The sequence below is a fragment of the Gorilla gorilla genome, chromosome 3 (assembly GCF_029281585.2).
Source record: "Gorilla gorilla gorilla isolate KB3781 chromosome 3, NHGRI_mGorGor1-v2.1_pri, whole genome shotgun sequence".
In the NCBI taxonomy this organism is placed as follows: domain Eukaryota; kingdom Metazoa; phylum Chordata; class Mammalia; order Primates; family Hominidae; genus Gorilla; species Gorilla gorilla.
In genome coordinates, this window is record NC_073227.2 from 129887628 (window position 1) to 129910389 (window position 22762).

The following is a 22762-nucleotide window of genomic DNA, read 5'->3' on the forward strand; positions in this document are numbered from 1 at the left end:
GTTTCTGCTTTTTGGCTGTTATGAATACTCCTGCTGTGAACATTTGTCAACAAGTTTTTGTGTAGGTTTATGTTTTCATTTCTCTTGAGTAGAATTGCTGGGTCAGAACTCTGTATTTAACTTTCGAGAAACTGCCAAACTGTTTTCCAAAGTAACTGCACCATTTTACAATCCAATGAGGTTTCTAATTTCTCCACATCTTTGGTAATAAGTTTTGGCAAAGATGTGGAAAAATTGGAATCCTCATTCGATTGGTTATAAGCATCCTAGTGGATGTGAAATGGTATCTCGTTGTTTTGATTTTCATTTTGCTAATGGGATTGTGATGTTGAGCATCTTTTCATGTGTTTATTGGTCATTTGTTTATCTTCTTTGGATAAATATCTGTTCCAATCTTTTGCCCATTTTAAATTTGGTTATTTGTTGTTTTATTGTTGAGTTGTAAGAGTTTGTTACATATTCTGGATATTAACCCCTTACCAGATAAATGATTTGCAAATATTTACTCTCATTCTGTGGGTTGTCTTTTTACTTCTTGATGATACGGTAACCTTTAGAGCACAAAAGTTCTTAATTTTGATGAAGTCCAAATTATCTTTTTTCTTTTGTTGTTTGTACCTTTGATGTCATATCTAAAAATTCATTTAGTCATGAAGATTTATTCCTGTATTGTAAGAGTTTTATAGTTTTAGCACTTACATTTTATGTCTATGATCCATTTTGAGTTAGTTGTGGTGTAGGGAAGGGGTCCAGCTTTGTTCTTCTGCATGTGGATATGTCTAGTTGTTCCAGCACCATTTGCTGAAAAGAATATTATTTCCCCATTGAAATGTCATGGTAAATTGTTTAGTTTTATTAAGGAAAAATATACATAACATAAAATTAACTGTTTTAAATTGTATAATTTAGTGGCATTTAGTACATGTACAGTGTTGTGCAGTCCCCACTTCTATTTAGCTCTATCTAATTTTGTGAAGTACTAGACATTTTCATCATCCCAAAAGAAAATCCTACACTCAGTCACTCCCCATTTTCCCCTCCCCTCAGCCTGGGTCTTTCATATAAATAGAATTATATATATTATATATTATAATATATGGTATATATATGATATATACATGTGATATATACATATGATAATATATATGGTCTTTTTTGTTTGATTTATTTCACTTAAGCAAATTTTCAGGTTTCATTCACATTGTAGCGTGTATCCATACTTCATTTTTATGGCTAAATAATATCCCATTTTATAGATACACCATATTTTGTTTATCCATTCATCTGTTGATGAATATTTGGAGACTTTTGACCTGATATATCAGCATTCTGCTTTAGTTTAAAATTCACAAATAAAAGGAACACAAAGGAAAGGGCATTACTTCCCATTCTTTATTAAGAGGAAAAATATATGTGCAAAATCGTTCTACTTATCACGAAGAAGGCACTGCATAAATATTAGTGTCTTCTACCTATTACTTATTTTATGGGTGTCTTCATATCCACTGTCTCATTTAGACCTTATAAGAACATAAAAAACCACACATAGGACATTTAAAAAATCATTAGCATTTTGCAGAAGAGTTATATAGCAAGTTACCTTCACTTATTCTTAGGAGAAAAGAACCACAAAGTTACATAGCAAGTAAATGATGGAGTTGATGTAACTGCAGTCTTTGCCTCCAAATCGTGTTCTTTGCTGATAAGAAAATGTTCCTATACAAAAAACATCAGCTATTATGCCCTGAGTCGGTATACCTGATTCTTATGTTCATCTAAAATTATTCAATGAAAAATAATTATGCATACCTGTTCCTTCCCTATTACAATTGAAAATTAACCTAAATGTAGTTTAAACACCAGTTATAATACTGGTATTAATAGCAAGGGATAACCTCTGTAGCACAGAATTTTGTCTTACTGTGAAACAAAGCAAGATCTCTAACAGAAGGATCATGCAGATTTTTTATTTTATTCATCATAATATACGCTAGCATACGTACCCAGGATAATTGTAGGTCTCAAAATATTTGTTGAATGAATGGAAGAAGTATATTGCTTGTTCTTTTCGTGTGACCTGTGACCAGATTTCATCATAAATTGTCACTGAACTCTCATCTTAATCTTAACAGATTTTGAATGAGCACACATAATAAAAATTCTTATAGTCTAACATTTATATGAATTAGTGTGCCTTTCATTTATATTAACTTATTAAATATGGCAGGTGTTATTTAATCTCTATTCTGCAGATATGTAAACTGAGACACAGAAAAGCTTAGTAGCATGCCAGATAGCAACCTAAGCCACAGACTCCTCATTTATGAATGTCTCAGTGTGCTATGATATAAATAAAAGTCATTAAAATTTAATTACCTTAAAATACCCTAATATTGATAAAATATATTTAGTAGTATATTTGGTAGATGTAATCCTTAAGATGTGACTATATTAACATTTCTATCAACCTAAAGTTTTTGTTTATGTGTTTGACTACTTTTAATAGTTTAATATTTGTTCTTCTCTAAGATGCTTTACATGTTTAACTGAATTTTATCCCACTCATCAGCTTCATATTCTCTCCACTCTCATCTTCTATTCTTAACAGAAATTCATTGGTTTTTAAAATGTCTCTAGACATCAATCATTTTACTTTTTTACTGGAATCAGGAATTTTCCTAGTTCCGCAAAAACATCTTTTTCAAAATTGCCAAAGGCTGCTTTAAGATACTTTGTCATTTTAAACCTAGTAGATATTTTGGTTTTCCTTTTAGGTGTTGACAGCTCTTCTACCACAAGCAGTGCTTCTCCAATGCCCAACAGTTATGATGCCCTGGAAGGAGGCAGTTACCCAGGTAATTTGTTTTGTGCTTGCTTGATCTTCATTTTGAAAGTTATTGACCATCAGTTGCCTTCAAATGTGAACATGTATTACACATACTAGCAGGCTATATTTTTAACAAGAAAAAAAGGACATTTTTCTGGCACTTCTCAGCCTCAACTTAATAGCGTTGTCACTAACAACTATGGAGCTTGTTTCTGGGGCTATTATTTTTTGTTGTTATTCATACTGTTTATCTTTTTCTAAAAGATTTTCAGTAGCCTTTCTCTTCTTTCCCCTTCTTTTTAAAGAATAACTACTCCTTAAATAAATTTTATATTTCTATTGTCATGCTTAGGTCTTTGAATTTGAATTCTTTTCAACCAGCCTCTGAGTATAGTCTTTGACTCTTTGCTCCCTCAATGGCTTCTGGCTGCTTCTAGTAGGTAAATAGATGCTACCTTCAACTTGGGGGTAGGTTTTGGAGACATCACTTTTAACCATATCTGGAAATCACTTTAGCCATTACATTCAAGTACAGGAGTGGATAGTATTGAAAGAAAAAACTATCATTTCATTTTAATATACTGTGATTTTTCTTGCCCTCCTGTCTCCTATCACTGACAACCTGACAACTGTACCTGATCTCTATCTCTCTTTTCCTAATGATTCCAAGCTTCAAAACTAACAGAAAAAGCAGTTTTGCCCTTCTTTTTATTTCTTATCTCTTTGTTGATGATCCAGGATGAAGTTTAATTGAAGTTGGAATGTTCTATACTTAAAAAAAAAAAAAAAACCCATACTATCTTGCTATCACTATTCTATGAATCAGTAGAAAACTAATCTTTTCAGCTCAATATGGAATTCCCTTGTAATATTTTAAAAATACTTGAATAAATGACTCAGTTTTTTGTAGTTAAGGATTTTTCCCCTAGGAATTTTGTGTGTGTGTGTCTGTGTGTGTAAGAAGTTGTAAACCATTCCAAAAACAATCTCTTACCAAGATCTTCTAGAAGAGTTGCTTCATTTACTAAAAGATGAACAACCATATAGTATCCCATGAGCTCTAGATTAATGTGAAATGAAATGTCTAGTGTAGTATAGTTGAAAGATTCTGGCCCTGCAGTCAGACTTTGGTTTCTTTGTATTCATTCAGTCAACGAATTCTAATCTTATAATGAACTATGTGTTGAGAGTATTTCAGTAACCTTGGACAAGTTTTCTTCCTATTTATACTACACCAAAATTAAAGAACTATGTGAGCATCTGTAGCAGTAATGTTAAATGAATTGTAGGCCTACTATATGTCAGGTACTAGAATAGATCTATAGAAACCTAGAAATATTATTCTTTCCTGAAGAAGGGGAGAAGATTTAGACCTTCATGTTTATTGGAGTGCAGTGGCATGATCGTGGTTCACTGCAGCCTGGTACTACTGGGCTCAAGCCATCCTCCCTCCTCAGCCTCCCAAGTAGCTGGGACTACAGGTACACACCACCATATCCAGCTTTTTTTTTTTTTCTTTTCATAAAGATGGGGTCTCACTTTGTTGTCCAGGCTGGTATCAAACATCTGGCTACAAACAGTCCTTCCACCTTGGCCTTCCAAAGTGTTGGGATAATAGGCTTGAGCCTTTGCACCCAGCCCCATTGTTTTTTTTTTATTTCTTATGCTGATAACTTGTCATGTTAAGAGAACTTTCTGCCTATGTTTCCATCACCATGAGGAGGGACAAGCAAGAGATCTAAGGATTATGACAGCATGTTGAAGGTCTTATCCTTTTAAGAAGTCTGGGAGGTTACCAGAAAGCCAGCAAGCTGATCCTTGCCTAATCAGCACAAGATGATAGCAGAATGTCTAGGAGTGTATCTTCAGAATTAGACCCAATAAGGAGATGTGATTCTTCAAGAAAAAAAAAAAAATAGATTGATTCAGTTAAATGTTTCTAAGAATATATTTTTGCAGAATCCCAAATGCTGGTGGAGGATATCTTACGAACTAAAATGAATGCACATTGTAGAGTTGACTTCAAAATAGGACTAAACAGTCAATATGCCAGATTGTTAATAATGGTTATGTGTAGAGTAACTTTTAGAGTTTCTTTTTGTTGTTACTGTTTTTGTACATGATATTTAAGTTTTCTGCAATTTTTTTGTTTTCCACTTTCTGTTTTAAATTTAAATAAGGGCATTCGTTCATTAAATACATTTTATTTGACATTTATTACATACTAAACATTGTTCTAGGAGCAGGACACTATTCTAGATACTACCTTTTTTTTTTTTTTTTTGAGACAGAGTCTCGCCTGTGGCCCAGGCTGGAGTGCAATGGCGCAATCTCGGCTCACTGCAACCTCAGCCTCCTGAGTAGCTGGGACTACAGGTGCCCGCCACCATGCTCAGCTAATTTTTGTATTTTTAGTAGAGACGGGGTTTTACCATGTTGGCCAGGCTGGTCTCAAACTCCTGACCTCATGATCCACCCACCTCAGTCTCCTAAAGTGCTGGGATTACAGGAGTGAGCCACCACACCCAGCCTCTAGACACTATCTTTCATACTTGACTAACAGTTTTGCTACTGCAAATAATGCATATTTTTAGGGGATTATGGAAACATGCTACTCCTTCCATAGAGTTAGTTTTTATATAGATGGTAGGTTTAGATAAAGCAAATTAGAGAAAAGAGTAGTTGGCACCCTTTTTATTGCTTGCTTTGTTTTGTGGTGCTTAGTCTCTGCTGAGAGAATTTTTTAAAACTTTATTAACTTTGTGTGTGCGTTTGTGTGTATTATATAAATATATTCTTATCTGTTAGAATTACCAACTCAAGGGGCTCACACCCGTATGCTCAGCACTTTGGTAGGCCGAGGTAGAAAAATCTCTTTAGCACAGGTGTTCAAGACCAGCCTAGGCAACATGGGAGACTCCATCTCTATTTTAAAAAAAAGAAATATCAACTAATGTATCTGTTGGTGAAGTGATGTAAAATATGGGGTGGAGTTTCTGTAAAAAGGAATAAAAAAAAGATGTAGTATGACAACATGTAAAACAAGATAACAAAATATTGATAATTACTGAAGCTTAGTGATAAGTATATGGGGTTCATCATTCCCCCTACTTTGTGTGTGTCCAAAATTTCTTAGAATAAAAAGCTTTAAAAAGTAAAAAGGAAATGTCAGGGGTTATGGACTGGATCAGGAGTCCAGTCTTTGTGGAGTCTTGATTTTCAGTTGTTAACACCATGTGTTTCCATTTTTTAGATATGCTTTCTTCATCAGCAAGCAGTCCTGCTCCTGATCCCGCCCCTGAACCTGATCCTGCTTCTGCTCCAGCTCCAGCTTCAGCTCCAGCTCCTGTCGTCCCTCAGCCTTCAAAAATGGCTAAGCCTTTTGGCTATGGCTATCCAACACTTCAGCCTGGTTATCAGAATGCTACAGCACCACTTATTTCTGGAGTACAGCCCAGTAACCCGGTATATTCTGGATTCCAGCAGTATCCTCAAGTATGTATTCAGTCATATACACACATTGTAACAGTTATAAAACTTAATTCTGACAAGTTACTGGTGGGATTTGTACCTGTGATCCAAGTGGATCTTAGGTACAAATACATGTCAGCCTAGATCAAACGTACATAGAATTTGATCTCAGCTTTTTTTGTGTGTATATATGTAGAAAAAGATTAAATGAAATATAAATATCACATTTTTAAAGAGGTTAAATCTAGATCAAGATATTAGATATGATTTTATTTTTCTTCATGATATCTTTATTTTTCAGAGTCTACAATTGCAAGTATTAATTTTATAATCAGAAAATTTAAGTAAATGTTAAGTTTTTTAAAAAATTTTATATTATCAAGCTGGCATTCTCCTTAGAAAATGACAGGTAAAATGTGATTTGGTCCCTACCCTGCATTTGAAGAACTTTATGACACATAACTCACCTTGATGAGAGCCTCCACACACATAAATATGCTCATAGGCTCACATGCTCATTTACCGCTGAAGTGGCTACATTGTCTGGGGTCTAAACCCGTGGTTCGTCATCTTGCAGCCAGGAAAATTTAGGATGCAGACACACACATGGAGTTTATGGGTGGAAGTTTAATAGGCAGAAGAGAGGAGAAGGAGAAACAGCTTTCTCCATAGAGAAGGGCCTCTGAGTGGAAAACACTGGCTGGAGGTGGATGCACCAAATTTTATAGTCCATCTTGAGGAGGCAGTGTCTTATTTACCTAGGGCTCGCAGATCGGTTCGATTAGTTGTGACATTTACATGAGGCCTTGGGGGAAAGGCTGGTTGCCCTACCCTAATCTTATTATGCAAATGAATTATCTTTGGCCAGCACCATCTTGTCTGCTCGTGTGACTGGCAGATAAGGGATGATGGAGCTGCCATCTTGAACATGTCTAGCCCCTAGTTCCTGCCAGCATTCACTCTTGCAGGCTCCCAGCTTGCTTGTCTGTGTCTGCAGCTCGACTTTACTGGCTGCTCTTCGTTAGAGAATGGTTTGGGGCTGCTTTTCATTAAAAAGAAAAGCCTTACTGAGGATTCCCATACCCTCACTATCTGCCTAAGTGATTTCTTTTTAACTCCTGTATCACTGCTGCTAGGACCCATTCTGACATGACCTTTTCTGGAGCCACCTCATAAACTTAGCAGTTTAACAACTGATATGATATTTATACAGTTAAATACTTAACAGGACAGTATTTCATTCACATCTATATTTATTGAAAGAAAATAAAATACAGGGAAACAATTTTTTTTTTTTTTTTTGAGATGGCCTCTCACTCTACTGCCTAGGCTGGAGTGCAGTGGCGCTATCTCGGCTCACTGCAACTTCCGCCTACTGGGTTCAAGCGATTCTCCTGCCTCAGCCTTCCGAGTAGCTGTGATTACAGGTGCCCACCACCATGCCCGGCTAATTTTTGTATTTTTAGTAGAGATGGGGTGTCACCATTTTGGCCAGGCTGGTCTTGAACTCCTGACTTCAAGTGATCCGCCTGCCTCGGCCTCCCAAAGTGTGCTGGGATTACAGGCGTGAGCCACTGCGCCTGGCCAGGAAACAATTTTAATGACAAGAGTATTGCTACTTACAGAAAACTGTTCTCAGTTGACTACCTTATAGAAATTTTATGGTGAAGTAAGAATGAAAATGAGAAATAGGATAATCAGTGAGGAGTAGTGGCTTACTCATGTAGTTCTAGCTACTCAAGACTAAAGTAGAAGAATTGCTTGAGCTCAGGAGTTTGAATCTTGCCTGGGTGACATACCAAGAGCCCATCTTGAGCAGGGGTGGGGCAAAAGAAAAAGGAAAATTATTTGTTTCTGGAATTTAACCTTAGAATTAAAGTACAGAGGAAAAAGGAAGAAAACTGAGAGACATCAGAGGAATATGGTTGGTTAGTACAGATTTCTCTGCCTCCCATTTTGCTAGATTTTCTTTATGGCTCTGTTGTTTCATGTGAAACAATTTTTAAGTCTGTCCTGTTTGACTCTTGTACTTTTAGGCAAATTCCTATTTGGGATTGTAACTTATTATTTACTTAGAATTTTTATGATAAGAAAACCAGGTTCAAAGAAAGGATTGATTCTTGGGAGTGTTGAGCAAGGAGAAAAAAAAATTATTTTGAAATAGTAAATGGTCTTACATAATGACTTAGGACAATAGTCCGCAAACCATGGCCCTCTGGCCAAATCGGGCCCACTGCCTGTTTGTAAATAAAGTTTTATTGCAATACAGCCATGCCCATTCTTCTATGTTATTGTCTATGGCTGCTTTTGCACTACAGTAGTACAGTTGAGTAGTTGCAAAAGAGATCAATCATGTGGCTCTCAAAGCTTTAAAATAATGACCTTCTGACTATCCACAGAAAAAGTTTGCTGACCTGTGACAAAGGAGTGTAGGAAGTATTTTTCATTTCGTATTTTATTTGGGAGGTTATTTTAGAAAAGTCAAAAAATTACCTTTGGGATAAGAGTAAAAATAAATATTCTACCAGAATTAAAAAATACAACATCATTTTATTCTGTAATCACAATCCTTTTTATATTCTGGGTCTAGTACAAGTGTTAGGAAAGTTTGGATAAAGGGGACAAAGATATACTAAAAAGTAACCTGGGTTATTAATCACACTTAAGTGAGCATCATAAAGCCAAAATATTTAGAAGTAGACTATTAGAAAGCAACCATTCCCACCTTTCTTTTTTTTTTTTTACATAATTGGAAGCATACCATATGTACTTGTGTCTAGAATCTTTTGCTCAACATTATGCTTATTGTGTGATTGTAATTCATTTGTTTTCATTGTTATGTGGTACTCAATCATGTGAATAGACCAGTTTGTTTATTTGTTCTATTGTTGATGGGCATTGGGGTAACTTTCCAGTGTGGGGCCATTATGAATGATGCTATTGTGAACATTTCTGTCCCTGTCTTTTAGTGAGTGTATATATCTAGGAATGGAATTGCTGGGCCATTGGATATTCATTTTTCAACTTTAGCAGTTAAAGCTAGACAGTTTGCCACAGTGATATTCTGATTTATACCTCATTAGCAGTGTGTGAGAGTTCAGTTGCTTCACATTCTTGTCAACACTTGGAATTTTGACTTTCTAAATTGTAAATAGTCACCTTCCTTTCATTTTGTGAGGAAATAGAAACTCAAATAAGTGAAATCACCTGTCCAGTACCAGGCTTGGTTCTAAGAATGCAAAAGACCTTGCAGTACAGAATTAAGCACTTTTTTTCTCTTTAACTGGTAAGGATTTGTACAGTAAAAAATCATACTCAGACTTGATAGATGGATCTTTCCAAGGAAGATTACAAGCAGCTATTTTTGTCTGATCTGAATTTGAAATCATTTTTTGAACACTACTGTTTTAGGGTCAGTGAACAGTAATGATTTAGGTATACAGCTAGGACCTACATTTAAATTCTTACCTATCTACTAAAAAAAGATTATAAATTTTCATCAAAGATTAAAATTATCAAACTTTTTTAAAAGAAGCCTTTTTTTATTTTGAGATGGAGTCTCGCTCTGTCGCCCAGGCTGGAGTTCATTGGCGCAATCTCGGCTCGCGGCTCACTGCCTCCTCCACCTTCCAGATTCAAGCGATTCTCCTGCCTCAGCCTCCCAAGTAGCTGGGACTACAGGCATGTGCCACCATGCCCAGCTAATTTTTTGTATTTTTAGTAGAGACGGGGTTTCACTGTGTTAGCCAGGATGGTCTGGATCTCCTGACCTCGTTATCTGCCCGCCTTGGCCTCCCAAAGTGCTGGGATCACAGGTGTGACCCACCACGCCTGGCCCATTTATTTTTGAAGTTCCAGGTAGGGTAATAATATCTTAGCTTAGCTTTAAACAGTCTTAACAGTCATAATAAAGTTGAAATGCCTTTAAATGTTGTACCTAATGTAGTGCTATGAAAGAGCTCTGTGTAAGGGCTTTTCTTTGTATTGATTAATTTGAGATGACTTATTAAGTAGTGGGAAACCCTAACAGTTGGTTTTTGACGGGAAAAAAAAACACCTTAAAATTTGTTTTTTAGGGTTGAAAAACAGGGAAAAGGCTGATGTTTAAAAACAAAAATAAAAATTAGAAAAATATTTTCAGTGAATATATGAAAAACCAGATATAGATACTATATAGCTTTTTAAAATTACAAATTTAGTGAGATCAATTAGAGAAAATGCAGATAAACAAAAGGAAAAATATTAATAAATATTAACCAGTATTTCTACCAGGTTGTAAACAGCAGTGCTTGGAGTCTGTCCTTCCAGGTTTCTTTCACTACACCTTGCTAGGGAAGCCAGGCAAGAAGCTGATTGTCTAGATGACTTGTTTAAACAAACAAAAGAAGTTGAAAAATACAAATATCACTTTGGAAAATGTTTAAATTTGTTTAACAGTATAAGAAGAAACCTTTCTTATTATATCTTTCATCATTTTGGGACTTGTATGTTTTATAATGAGTCTCCCATTTGCGGGGCATAACTCAGTTTCAAAATCAACACCATTTTAAGCTTGGTGTGCTTCTGTGATCCCAGTTAAGACAGGAGGATCACTTGAGCTGAGGAGTTTGAGACCAACTTGGGCAATATAGCAAGAACCTGTGACAAAACAAAAGAAAAATCCTTGTGTGTGTATACACACACACATACACACACATACTTTATCATACATAAACGCACATGCATACAGTCATGTGCTGCATAATGACATTTTAGTCAATGATGGACCACATATATGATGGTGGTCCCATAAGATTATAATGGAGCTGAAACATTCCTGTCACCTATTGACTTTGTAGCTGTGCTAATGTCATAGCACAGTGCATTACTCATGTGTTTGTGGTGATGCTCTGCATCAAACAAACCTGCACTTCCAGTCATATAAAAGTATAACACATACAGTTATGCACAGTACATAATACTTGATAATGAAAATAAATGACTACTGGTTTACGTATTTACTCATACTAAGCTTTTTATCTTTATTTTAGAGTGTACTCCTTCTATTTATAAAAAACAAAAGTTAACTGTAAAGCAGCCTCACACAGGTCCTCCAGGAAGAATCCAGAAGAAGGCATTGTTATCACAGGAGATGACAGCTCCTTACATGTTATTACACCTTAAGACCTTCCAGTGAGACAAGATGTGGAGGTGGAAGACAGTGATATTGATCCTGATCCTGTGTAGGACTAAGCAAATGTGTGTGTTTGTGTATTCATTTTCAACAAAAAAGTTTAAAAGGAAAAAAATTTAAAATAGAAAAAATTATGGAATAAGGCTGTAAAAGGAAGAAAATTTTTTGTACAGCTGTACAATGGGTGTTTTACACTGTTTTTGCAAAAGTCAAAAAGTTATTTAGATTGGTGCAAAAGTCATTGCGGTTCTAGCCATTGAAAGTAGTGACAGGCCAGGCGCATTGGCTCACACCTGTAATCCCAGCACTTTGGGAGGCTGAGGTGGGTGGATCACCTGAGGTCAGGAGTTTGAGACCAGCCTGGCCAACATGGTGAAACCCTGTCTCTACTAAAAATACAAAAATTACCTGGGCATTGTGGCGAGTGCCTGTAATCCCAGCTACTAGGGAGGCTGAAGCAGGAGAATCGCTTCAACCCAGGAGGTGGAGGTTGCAGTGAGCCAAAATTGCAGCAGTGCACACCAGCCTGGGCAACAAGAGCAAGACTCCATCTTAAAAAAAAAAAAAAAAAAGACAAAACCCACAGTTACATTTGCACCAACCTATTAAAATAAATAGTTTATAAGGTAAAGAAGTTATGTAAACTAATGTATTACAGAAGAAAGAAAAATTATTTTTCCTCCGGAGTCTCCTTCTGTCACCCAGGCTAGAGTGCAGTGGCACAATCTTGGCTCTCACTGCAACCTCCACCTCCCGGGCTCAAGCAATTCTCTTGCCTCAGCCTCCCAAGTAGCTGGAGGATTACAGGCGCCTGCCAGTACCACGCCCGGCTAATTTCTGTATTTTTAGTAGAGATGGGGTTTCACCATGTTATTCAGGCTGGTCTCAAACTCTGGACCTCAGGTGATCCACCCGCCTAGGTCTCCCAAAGTGCTGGGATTACAGATGTGAGCCACCATGCCTGGCCAAAAACTATATTTTTATAGGTTTGATAAAGCCTAAATGTGTGTGTTTATAAAGCCTACAGTACAGTAGTGTCCTGGGCTTTCACCTTCGCTTACCACTCACTTACTGACTCACCCAGAGCAACTTTGAGTCCTGTAAGCTCCATTCATACTAGGTGTCCTATGCAAGTGTACCATTTTGTATCTTTTATACTATATTGTTCTTGTAGTTTTTCTGTGTTTAGATATACAAATATCATTATGTGCAGTTGCCTACAATATTCAACACAGTAACAGTGCTGTACAGGTTTGTAGCCTAGGAGCAATAGGCTATATCATATAGCCCAGGTGTGTAGTAGGCTATACCATGTAGGTTTGTGAGTACACTCTGTGATGTTTGCACAAGGACAAAATCACCTAACGACACATTTCTCAGAACATGTCCTCATCATTAAGCGACGTGACTACACACACAATTTGTGCATTTGTCTTAACTGTTTCCTTAAGTGGAATTACAGAATCAAAACATTTAATTGTTTTTTTCTTTTTTTGTGAGATGAAGTCTCGCTCTGTGTCCCAAGCTGGAATGCAATGGCAGGATCGCGGCTCACTGCAACCTCTGCCTTCCAGGTTCAAGCAATTCTCTTGCCTCAGCCTCCCGAGTAACTGGGATTGTAGGCGTGTGCCACCATGTCCACCTTAATTTTTGTGTTTTTAATAGAGATAGGGCTTTACCATGTTGGCCAGGCTGGTCTCAAATTCCTCACCTCAGATGATCTACCTGCTTCGGCCTCCCAAAGTGCTGGGATTACAGGCGCAAGCCACTGCATCCGGCCAGCATTTAATTCTTTAAGACTTTAGAATTTCTCTCTACTCAATAGAAGTTTATTCCCACTCTGCGGCAGTACTATTCTAGGCACTGAGAATACGAGAGGAGGCTCAGTGAACCAAACAGTTCCTGCTCTTAAGAAGGTTGGTGGGAGGTCAGGATTAATAAGACAATAAATAAGTAAACAAATAAAGAATTAATTTCAGGTAGTTACAAGTGCTATGAAGTAAGACAAGTTGAAGTAGTTTCTGGGGTGAAAATGTGGAGTAGGTGGTCAGATAAGCAGCCTTCATTGTAGAAGTTAGGTTTGAGTTAACATATGGAAGAAAGAAAAAGCATGGAAGGATCTGTGGTTAAAGCATTTCAGGCTGAGTAAACTGATATGCAAAGACTTAAGGCAGGAACAAGTTTGACATGTTTGAGGAATAAAGTCCCAGTGTTGTGGGAATTCAGCCATGGGAAGAGTAATAGGGATGAGATCAAAGAGCTAAAGGACCACAGTCAGAAGCTTAGATTTTATCCGAGGTGCGTAAGAGAGGTATCAGAGATTTTATGTAATAGGATGACATCTAATTTACATATTTAGAAAATCATTTGGCTGCTGTGTGAGGAATGGATTAGAGATAGGAGTATTTGAAAAGACAAAATGGAAGCAGGAAGACAAATTGAAGTTCTGCCCTAATTCGGAAATTGATGGTTGTTCTTTGTGCTAAGGTAGTATCATGGAGGTTGTAAAAAGTGAATAGATAAGAGATAACTTTTTATATGCCAGTGGATTGGATGTGGTGGGTGAGAGAAAGGAAGGTGTCAAGAGTAACTCCTAGGTTTTTGGCATAACACCTGGGTAGAGGTTAGCGTATTTACTAAGATAATGAAGACAAAGGTCTAGGAATGGGAATTGAGTTGGCCATGTTAAATTAAAATACCTAATGGAGATGTCAAACAGTATTTGATCAGTGGTTGTTGGTCAAGTATGGAGAAATAATGTACCAATGTATACTTCAAGCAAGAATGTATTTAATTGACCCTTTCTCTATATTGTGAAGTACCCCAATAATTATTTTGTATAAGCAAAAAATTTTTTTATCATTATTGGTCATATGTATTTCTTTACTGAAATCCCTGTTTATATTTTTTCACCATTGTTGTGTGTGTCTGCGATAAGTGTAAACCTTTTGTGTTTGTGTATTGTAATTTTCTGCCATGTTGACATTGGTTTTTAATTTTAGTGTGTTTTTATTTTTTACCTTGGAGAAATACTTAAATTTTATGTAGTTATTTTGTAATTTCTTTCTTTCTTTTTTTTTTTTTTTTTTGAGACGGAGTCTTGCTCTTTAGCCCAGGCTGAACTGCAGTGGTGCGATCTTGGCTCACTGCAACCTCTGCCTCCCGGGTTCAAGCGATTCTCCTGCCTCAGACTCCCGAGTAGCTGGGACTACAGGCATGTGCCACTACGCCTGGCTAATTTTTTTTTTTTTTTTTTTGAGTTAGAGTGTCACTCTTGTTGCCTGGCTGGAGTGCAATGGCTCGATCTCGGCTCACTGCAACCTCTGCCTTCCGGTTTCAAGCGATTCTCCTGCCTCAGCCTCCCGAGTAGCTGGGATTACAGGCGCCCGCCACACCACACCCAGCTAATTTTTCAATTTTTAGTAGAGATAGGGTTTCACCATGTTGGCCAGGCTGGTCTTGAACTCCTGACCTCATGATCCACCCACCTAGGCCTTCCAAAGTGCTGGGATTACAGGCATGAGCCACCGTGCCCCGCCTAATTTTTGTATTTTTAGTAGAGATAGGGTTTCAACATGTTGGCCAAACTGGCCTCGAACTCCTGAAGTTAAGTGACACGCCCACCTCGGCCTCCCAAAGTGCTGGGATTGCAGGCTTGAGCCACTGCGCCTGGCCTCATTTTATAATTTCTTTTATTGTTTTTACCTTTGTTTGTATCCTTTAAAAGGTCTTTTCAGCGTTAAGATTAGGAAAGTATTCTAGCTGGTTTTTTTTAGTTCTTTGATGATTTTGGTTTTGCATCATTAATCCATCTAAGGTTTTATTTTGGTACATAATGTAAATAAGTCTCATTCTCTCCCCTTCACCTGCAGAATGGTTTATCCTTAGTTCACTATCATTTATTAGATAATGTGTCTTCTCTCTCTGATTAAATATCCTACCTTTATTTTATATCCTAAATTCTTAGAAACTTGGGTCTTTTGCGGGGTTTTCTGTTATATGCTGCTATTAATCCATGTGATCATTTTTCTGATTCTTTACAGCTCTACAGAAAAAAAGAGAATCCTTTTTATTATCCAGTCGTTTTTTTCCTTAACATCACCACCTTCAGTTACTGTCAACATTTTGCTATATTTGTTTCATATGGGTCCACACTGCCTACCATCCCACCACCACTTTTCTTGCTGAGGATTTTAAAATTAGGGAGGTGGACAGCATTTCTTACATAACCACAATACTACTATCATAGCCAACAAAATTAATAATTTCTAAATGTCATTTAAAATTCAGTCTATATTCAGATTTTCCAGACTGTTTCAAAAATGCCTTTGTATAGTTTGTTCACATTAAAACCCAAATAATAGTTTACTAATTCTATTTGCTTATGCCTGTTAATTCTTGTTTTAATTTAAAACAAGCCCCACTCCCTTTTTTTAATGCCTTTGATTTTGGTAAAATAACTGAGTCTGTTGTTCTGTAGAATGTCCCTCATTCTGAATTTAGCTGTTTGCTTCTTTGTGGTATCATTTAACTTATTTCTGTTTCATTTTCTATGGATTGGGAGTTAGATCTAATGGCTGATTATATTTAGGTGTATTACTTCAATTATTTATTTAGTTAGGCCATAATATGTATTTTGGTGATGTACACTTCAAAATAATATCTGTTTATTTCACTTATACCACTGCTAGGCTTGATTAGTGCCTCATACAGTGACAGCCTGATCCTTTAATTGTGAAGTTCCTCATTAAGCTTTCACCTAGTGGCTTTATCATCTGTTGATATCTATTGGTCTTCCATTACAAGTGACCACTACCTGAATCATTTATTTCAGTATGGGTTGTTAAATAGTGATTTTTCTGAATTTATCATTATCCATATATTAGCTGGAATTCTATAGCACATTAACATAATGGAGTGCTCTGTAGCTGTAAAAAGAAATGCAGAAGGTATAGACATAGAGTTATTGCCAGGACATTTTTTTAGTTGAAAAAGGGGCTATATTTACAACAGTATATATGTTTAGCTTATATAAATAGAAACAATGGAAGGATTAAACTATAAGCTAATAAAAATAGTTAACTATAGGCAGAGGTGTCAAGAGTGAAATAAGATATCTCTGAATACCTTATTGTATTAGTACCTTATTGTAATGTTTTTTGACATTAGAATTATATAAATGTTATGTTTACTCAAAAACCAAAAAGATTAAAAATGATCCTTAAATATGAAAAACAAAATAAAATTAAAAAACCTGTTTATCAAGTTGGGTACATTCTAATACCAAGAAAAGTACTGTTCAAGCTGATCTTAAAACCTAGTATTTTATACATCTCAGTGGGATATAACGTAAGGACAAAAAGAACTATGAAAAATTTAATAATCTGACATAATATTGGTGGTGTTATAAATGTATATTATAGGATAAAATAATGCTGTTACCATTAGAAATAAAGGTTTGTAGCAAAAGAGAACAGAGATACCGGTATAAAATCAAAGAACTTAAGTAAAAACCCCGTCATCTTAAATTTGTATTGGAACTGTCAACGTGGACTCATTATTTGCTTCTACTTTAACATGTGTATTTTCCATCTTTACCTGTTGCCAAGTATCTGGAAGTAATAACAGCACACTAGCAATAAGCACCTTTATTATCCAGATTATGGTTTTTAGATATCATCTTTACTTAAAAAGAGCCAAGATTCCTTTTTAGACAAACAATTCTAGATTTGAAGTAAAAGAGTATAAAATAGTGTGTAAGAAAGCAAGGAAACTATCAAAGGCTAGTTAGGTTCATATAAAAGGACACTGGGGCCATCTTGAAAGGGCTTTCACTGGCTAAAGATTGGGTAGTTTGAACATCATAAGAATAATGACTGTAATTCATTACATCAGTTTGAGATAACAAGCCATTAATTCATGATAATATTAAAAACATAGGAAACAAAATAAGGCAAAACCTATTGAACACGATTGTACATTTCTATGGTACCAACTCATTATTGTGAAAGTTGATAATTGGGGGAGGGGAACCTTGAGAACAGTGGGGCACTTATCGTGTTTTTCAAGTATAAACTGTATTCAGGGAAACCAAATTGCTGATGTTGAAAAGCATTGTTGCTGAAATTTCATTGCGAGGGTTAACCTTGCTAATAAGATTCAAATTTATTCAGTACTTTTGCTTTGAGTTTTTTTCAAGTGTGCTTTAGATTGACTGCATACCAAGCCAGATTTAAATTTTCTTACCTTTTTGCTTTTTCTGTATGTTGAGATATGTAGTATATATAAGAAAATTTATTTATGTTTTATTGTTCTTTTATTTTGTTTTGAATTGCTCTTTCAGCAGTATCCTGGTGTGAACCAGCTATCCTCCAGTATAGGAGGATTGAGTCTTCAGAGTTCTCCACAACCAGAAAGCCTGAGACCTGTAAACCTCACTCAGGAGAGGAATATTTTACCTATGACTCCTGTTTGGGCTCCTGTACCTAACTTGAATGCAGACCTCAAAAAATTAAACTGTAGCCCAGAGTAGGTATTTATTTATTTTATAATCTTTCTTAAGTGATGAAAACATTGTATGACTTTCAAAAATAGTAAAAGTAGTACGTTATTTCTTCGGTTGGAAGTTTCATTAATGTTGACTTTTCTCTTTTAGTTTGTATAGATGTAAAATTTGACTTAGGTCATCTCTTTTTGTTCCCATCTCTGTCTCAATCCAGTCCCTTCCCCCCATCACCTAATGTTAGGGAAATTATTTCTATTTGAATGAAGGGTTTCAGGAACCCAAATCTAACTATACTTTTTATTTCTTAAATCTTTTTCCTCACTTTTCAATAATAATAACTTCTGATATCTTTTAAATAAGGACAGATATTTAAAATTTCAGGCTTTGCTTGAAAAGAACATAGACCTCACTTATGTAATCTCAAGAACAGGTTTAGATAAATGGTTTATCTCAGAATTTTCTTTTCCCACTCAATATAGAGTATGAAGACCTTTGACTCCCAGGCTTAATCCAGTCTGAATCTAGACTGGATTTCCTTTAATAGAGAAGTTTAGCTGGCAGACTGCACTGGCAGCCACCAAGCCCTGGTGTACCTTTGTGTGAATGAGCTCTGTTACTCACTTCACAGTGCCTCATGTCTTTGTTCTTGCGTGCTTTTAGTTCTTCTGTATCCTATGAATAGGATATCCCCCTGGTCCTAGTTTTTTTCTTTTTTTAGAAGACATCCTCCTGCTTCTGGAATTTCTCCTCCTCATAAAGTAAACACTGATTCACAGAACAACATTGTCTTCCTTTTTCTTTTTCTTTTTTTTTTTTGATGGGGTCTCATTCTGTCACCCAGGCTGGAGTGCAGTGGCCCGATCTTAGCTGACTGCAACCTCTGCCTCCCAGGTTCAAGTGATTCTCGTGCCTCAGCCACCAAGTAGCTGAGATTACGGGTGTGCACCATGATGCCTGTCTAATTTTTGTATTTTTATTAGAGATGGGGTTTCACCATGTTGGGCATACTGTTCTCGAACTCCTGACTTCAGGTGACCTGCCCGCCTTGGCCTCCCAAAGTGGTGGGATTATAGGTATGATCCACCGCACTTGGCCAACATTGTCTTCTTCCTTGCATTAGGAGAATTAGTGTTCTTTAGAGCCAATATTTCCTTTTTCTTTTTTTCTTTCTTTTTTTATTTTTGAGACGGAGTTTCGCTGTTGTTGCCCAGGCTGGAGTGCAATAACGCCATCTCGGCTCACCGCAATCTCCGCCTCCCAGGTTCAAGTGATTCTCCTGCTTTAGCCTCCCGAGTACCTGGGATTACAGGCATGTGCCACCACACCCAGCTAATTTTGTATTTTTAGTAGAGACAGGGTTTCTGCATGTTGGTCAGGCTGGTCTCGAACTCCCGACCTCAGGTGATCCGCCCACCTCGTCCTCCCAAAGTGCTGGCATTACAGGCGTGAGCCATTGTGCCCAGCCTATTTCCCTTTTCTTAAAGCAGTAGTTTTCCAGCTTTAAAAAAAAAGCGGCAAACCACTCTTCAACCAAAATATTATATAGAATTCCGATATAGAAAATAAGAAGTGGAGCTGCTTTGAGAATTTCCCCTCTTCTTCCACTGTACCATCCACACACCATCAGTGCCTCAGGTACTGCCAAGATTGTTTCTGTAAAAATACAGAGTGTCATGGATTATAGGTTGAAAACAGCTGCCCATCCTTCCAAATATAAGTTGCTATCAGGTTGATAAGTTTGTAAATTATGACCTTGTAGTATAAAAGGTTAGGTACCCCCTACGTAGGTAAATGTAGTGTATGGGCCATGCATAGTAGCTCACGGCTGTAATTCCAGCACTTTGGGAAGCCAAGGCAGGTGGATCGCTTGAGCCCAGGAGTTTGTGACCAGCCTGGACAACATGGCGAAACCCCTTCTCCTCCAAAAAAACAAAAAAATTAGCTGAGCATAGTACCATGTGCCTGTGGTCCCAGCTACTCTGTAGGCTGAGGTGGGGGGATCCCTTGAGCACAGGAGGTGGAAGTTGTGGCGATCCAAGATCATAACACTGTACTCCAGCCTGGGTGACAGAGTGAGACCCTGTCTCAAAAAAATAAAAAATTATTAAAAAAAATATGTTGCATATGTATAAGAGAACCCATAGGTAAGGGGAAGGCATACATTTTTCTACCCAGTTATGTGTGTTTTGCGAAAATGTCTCTTTTATCAAAATAACAAATAATTAGGAGTACAGGCTTTAGAGTTGAGCAGACCTAAGTAGCTGTGAAACTGTGCAATTTAACCTCTCAAAGTCTCAGTTTTGTCAACTGTAAAACAGGAATAATAATAGTATCAGCATACTAAGATAAATCATTCAATAAACATTTATCAAATGCCTTGGAAGTTAAATGCAAAGCACTGTTTTCCATGTACTGGGGATAAAGTTGTGAACAAAACACAGTTCCTGATCTCTGTGGAATCACAGAACTTATATTCTCCTATGAACTGTCAAACTAGTAAATATATAACGTAATGTTCAGGGTATTACAATGAAGAAAAATAAATCAGAATAAGGAGTGCAGGTGGAGGGTGACTCTTGTAAATAGAAGAGTCTGGACAGGTTTACCCAAAGACTTTTAACATTTGAGTAGAGATCTGGGTGAAGTGAGAGAGTAAGCCACGTGACTTCTCTGGGAATAAAAGGGTTCCAAGCTGCATGAATGGCAAATATGGAGGTCCTGAAGCAGGAACAAGCTTTTTGTGTTCAAGGAACAACACTAAGGCTGGAATAAATAGATATCTCTACATGATATTAACGACTCTTCATAAAATTTCTTGCCTGGCTTTCAGTACTTCTGCTTTTTACTTCTTTGGCATCTCCTTTATTCATTCTTTGTTTATTGACTTTAAAACTTCATAAGTTATTTGGCCAGGCACAGTGGCTCACGCCTGTAATCCTAGCACTTTGGAAGGCCGAGGCAGGCGGATGGATCACAAGGTCAGGAGATCGAGACCATCCTGGCTAACATGGTGAAACCCCGTCTCTACTAAAAATACAAAAAATTAGCTGGGCATGGTGGCAGGTGCCTGTAGTCCCAGCTACTCAGGAGGCTGAGGCAGGAGAATGGCGTGAACCCAGGAGGCGGAGCTTGCAGTGAGCCGAGATCGGGCTGCTGCACTCCAGCCTGGGCAACAGAGCAAGACTCCATCTCAGAAAAAAAAAAAAAAAAAAAAAAAAGAAGTAGGCCTTTTCACTTATGTTTTCTGTGTGCTCCTATTCATCTCCTTCAGGCTAGTCGTAATGGAGTAGTTGGTCTTCCCTGAATGTGTACTACTTTTCCACCATGAAAGTGTTGACTCTTTAATTTAGATTTTTTGACATATATTGCATACATGCCTAATTAATCAGGACCTTCTTGCTTATAGTTACAGTAACATGCCCAAATGATTTTCACTTATGTCCTTAAATGTTCTTAGTTATCTTATCTACTTCAGTGTATTTTTCTCTGATAGCTAATATCCTCCATGTTGTTTATGTTTTTTGCAGTTCATTTCGGTGTACTTTGACAAATATTCCACAGACACAGGCTTTACTGAATAAAGCTAAGCTTCCTTTAGGATTGTTGTTACATCCCTTCAGAGACCTAACGGTAAAGTAACATTTTATAATATTTATGGGTACTGACATGTATGCTTATGTACAAGGTACTTAAATTTTATATTTTCTTAGAATTTTCTATATCTTCTTTTATTTGAAGTTAGAAATAATCATTTCCATAACAACTTGGCAAACATTTTTTGAACACCTGCTTTGTGACAAGCTCTAAACTAAGCACTGGTAGTACAGAGATGATCAAGTCATTGAAGTTGCCTCCAAAAAGTTCTTATCTAACAGGGAACAAAGATGTAAAAATAATTACAGTGCAGGATAATTAATACATGTAATTAATCAAATTCTATGAGATACTTAGGTAGTGAGTACAGTATGAGAAGTGATTCCCTGTGGATACAATAGCAAAAGTTTTCTATAAGTGTTGAAGTCTGTCCTGGATTTTGAAAGATTAGTAGTTTTGGAAGGTGGAATGGCCCTGGAAGGTAGATACACTTTCGGAGTTCTTTATTAAACACAAAGGAAACACCAACAGTGATGTCCACTTAGAGAGGAAAACTGCCTGTTCCTTAACAAATTTAGAACCTTTGTAACAGTAGGGATTTTTAAACTTTTAAAGTTTTAAAAGTTTTAAATTTTGAAAACTTCAAAAATAATTTTATTCAGAGGTGTTTTATTTGTACTTCATAAGTTGCATTTCTGTCTCAAACTTTTTTTTACTACTGTTGTTTACTACCCTTCTTACTGGTTCTGAGTTTTCTTTTGCTGTCATTCATCCAAAAAATATTGATTGACTACCTGTCACGTTGGAAGCTGGAGATACAAAGGTTAAATTAAAAGCTTCCTTGTGAAGCTTACTTTACTACCAGGAAGTATAGAAAAGATCAAAATGAATAGAAAATAAAAAATTGTAATATGTGATAAATACCATGAATTTATTCATTGGGTAAATATTTTTAATCACCTATAATACTCTGAAAACCTTATCTATAAACCAAGACAGTTAATTTCATATATATATATGAAATTGTATATTATATATATGTATATATATGAGAGAGTTTTTCTCTAAATACAGATATACATGATACCTTGTGGAAGCGTGTATACTAAATTGTTTACAGTGACATCTTCTGTGATATAGAGTTCTGTAATTTTTTATTTTCTCATTCTCAGTTAACTGTATTTCCTGATTT

The 22762-nt window shown here is 36.6% G+C and overlaps 1 protein-coding gene across 8 annotated transcripts in view; it reads left to right on the plus strand.

Moving 5' to 3' along the window:
- Positions 1–22762, plus strand: part of SEC24B (SEC24 homolog B, COPII coat complex component) — a 104788-nt gene that overhangs the window by 54505 nt on the left and 27521 nt on the right. For 4 of the 8 annotated variants that reach the window (XM_055385723.2, XM_031010336.3, XM_055385725.2 and 1 more), the window contains 4 exons: positions 2775–2855; positions 6081–6322; positions 17815–17999; positions 21504–21606. In XM_055385723.2, the coding sequence (XP_055241698.1) occupies positions 2775–2855; positions 6081–6322; positions 17815–17999; positions 21504–21606 (611 nt within the window). The remainder of the gene's footprint in view (positions 1–2774; positions 2856–6080; positions 6323–17814; positions 18000–21503; positions 21607–22762) is intronic. The other 4 variants (XM_031010337.3, XM_055385726.2, XM_031010335.3 and 1 more) reach the window with 1 other exon arrangement.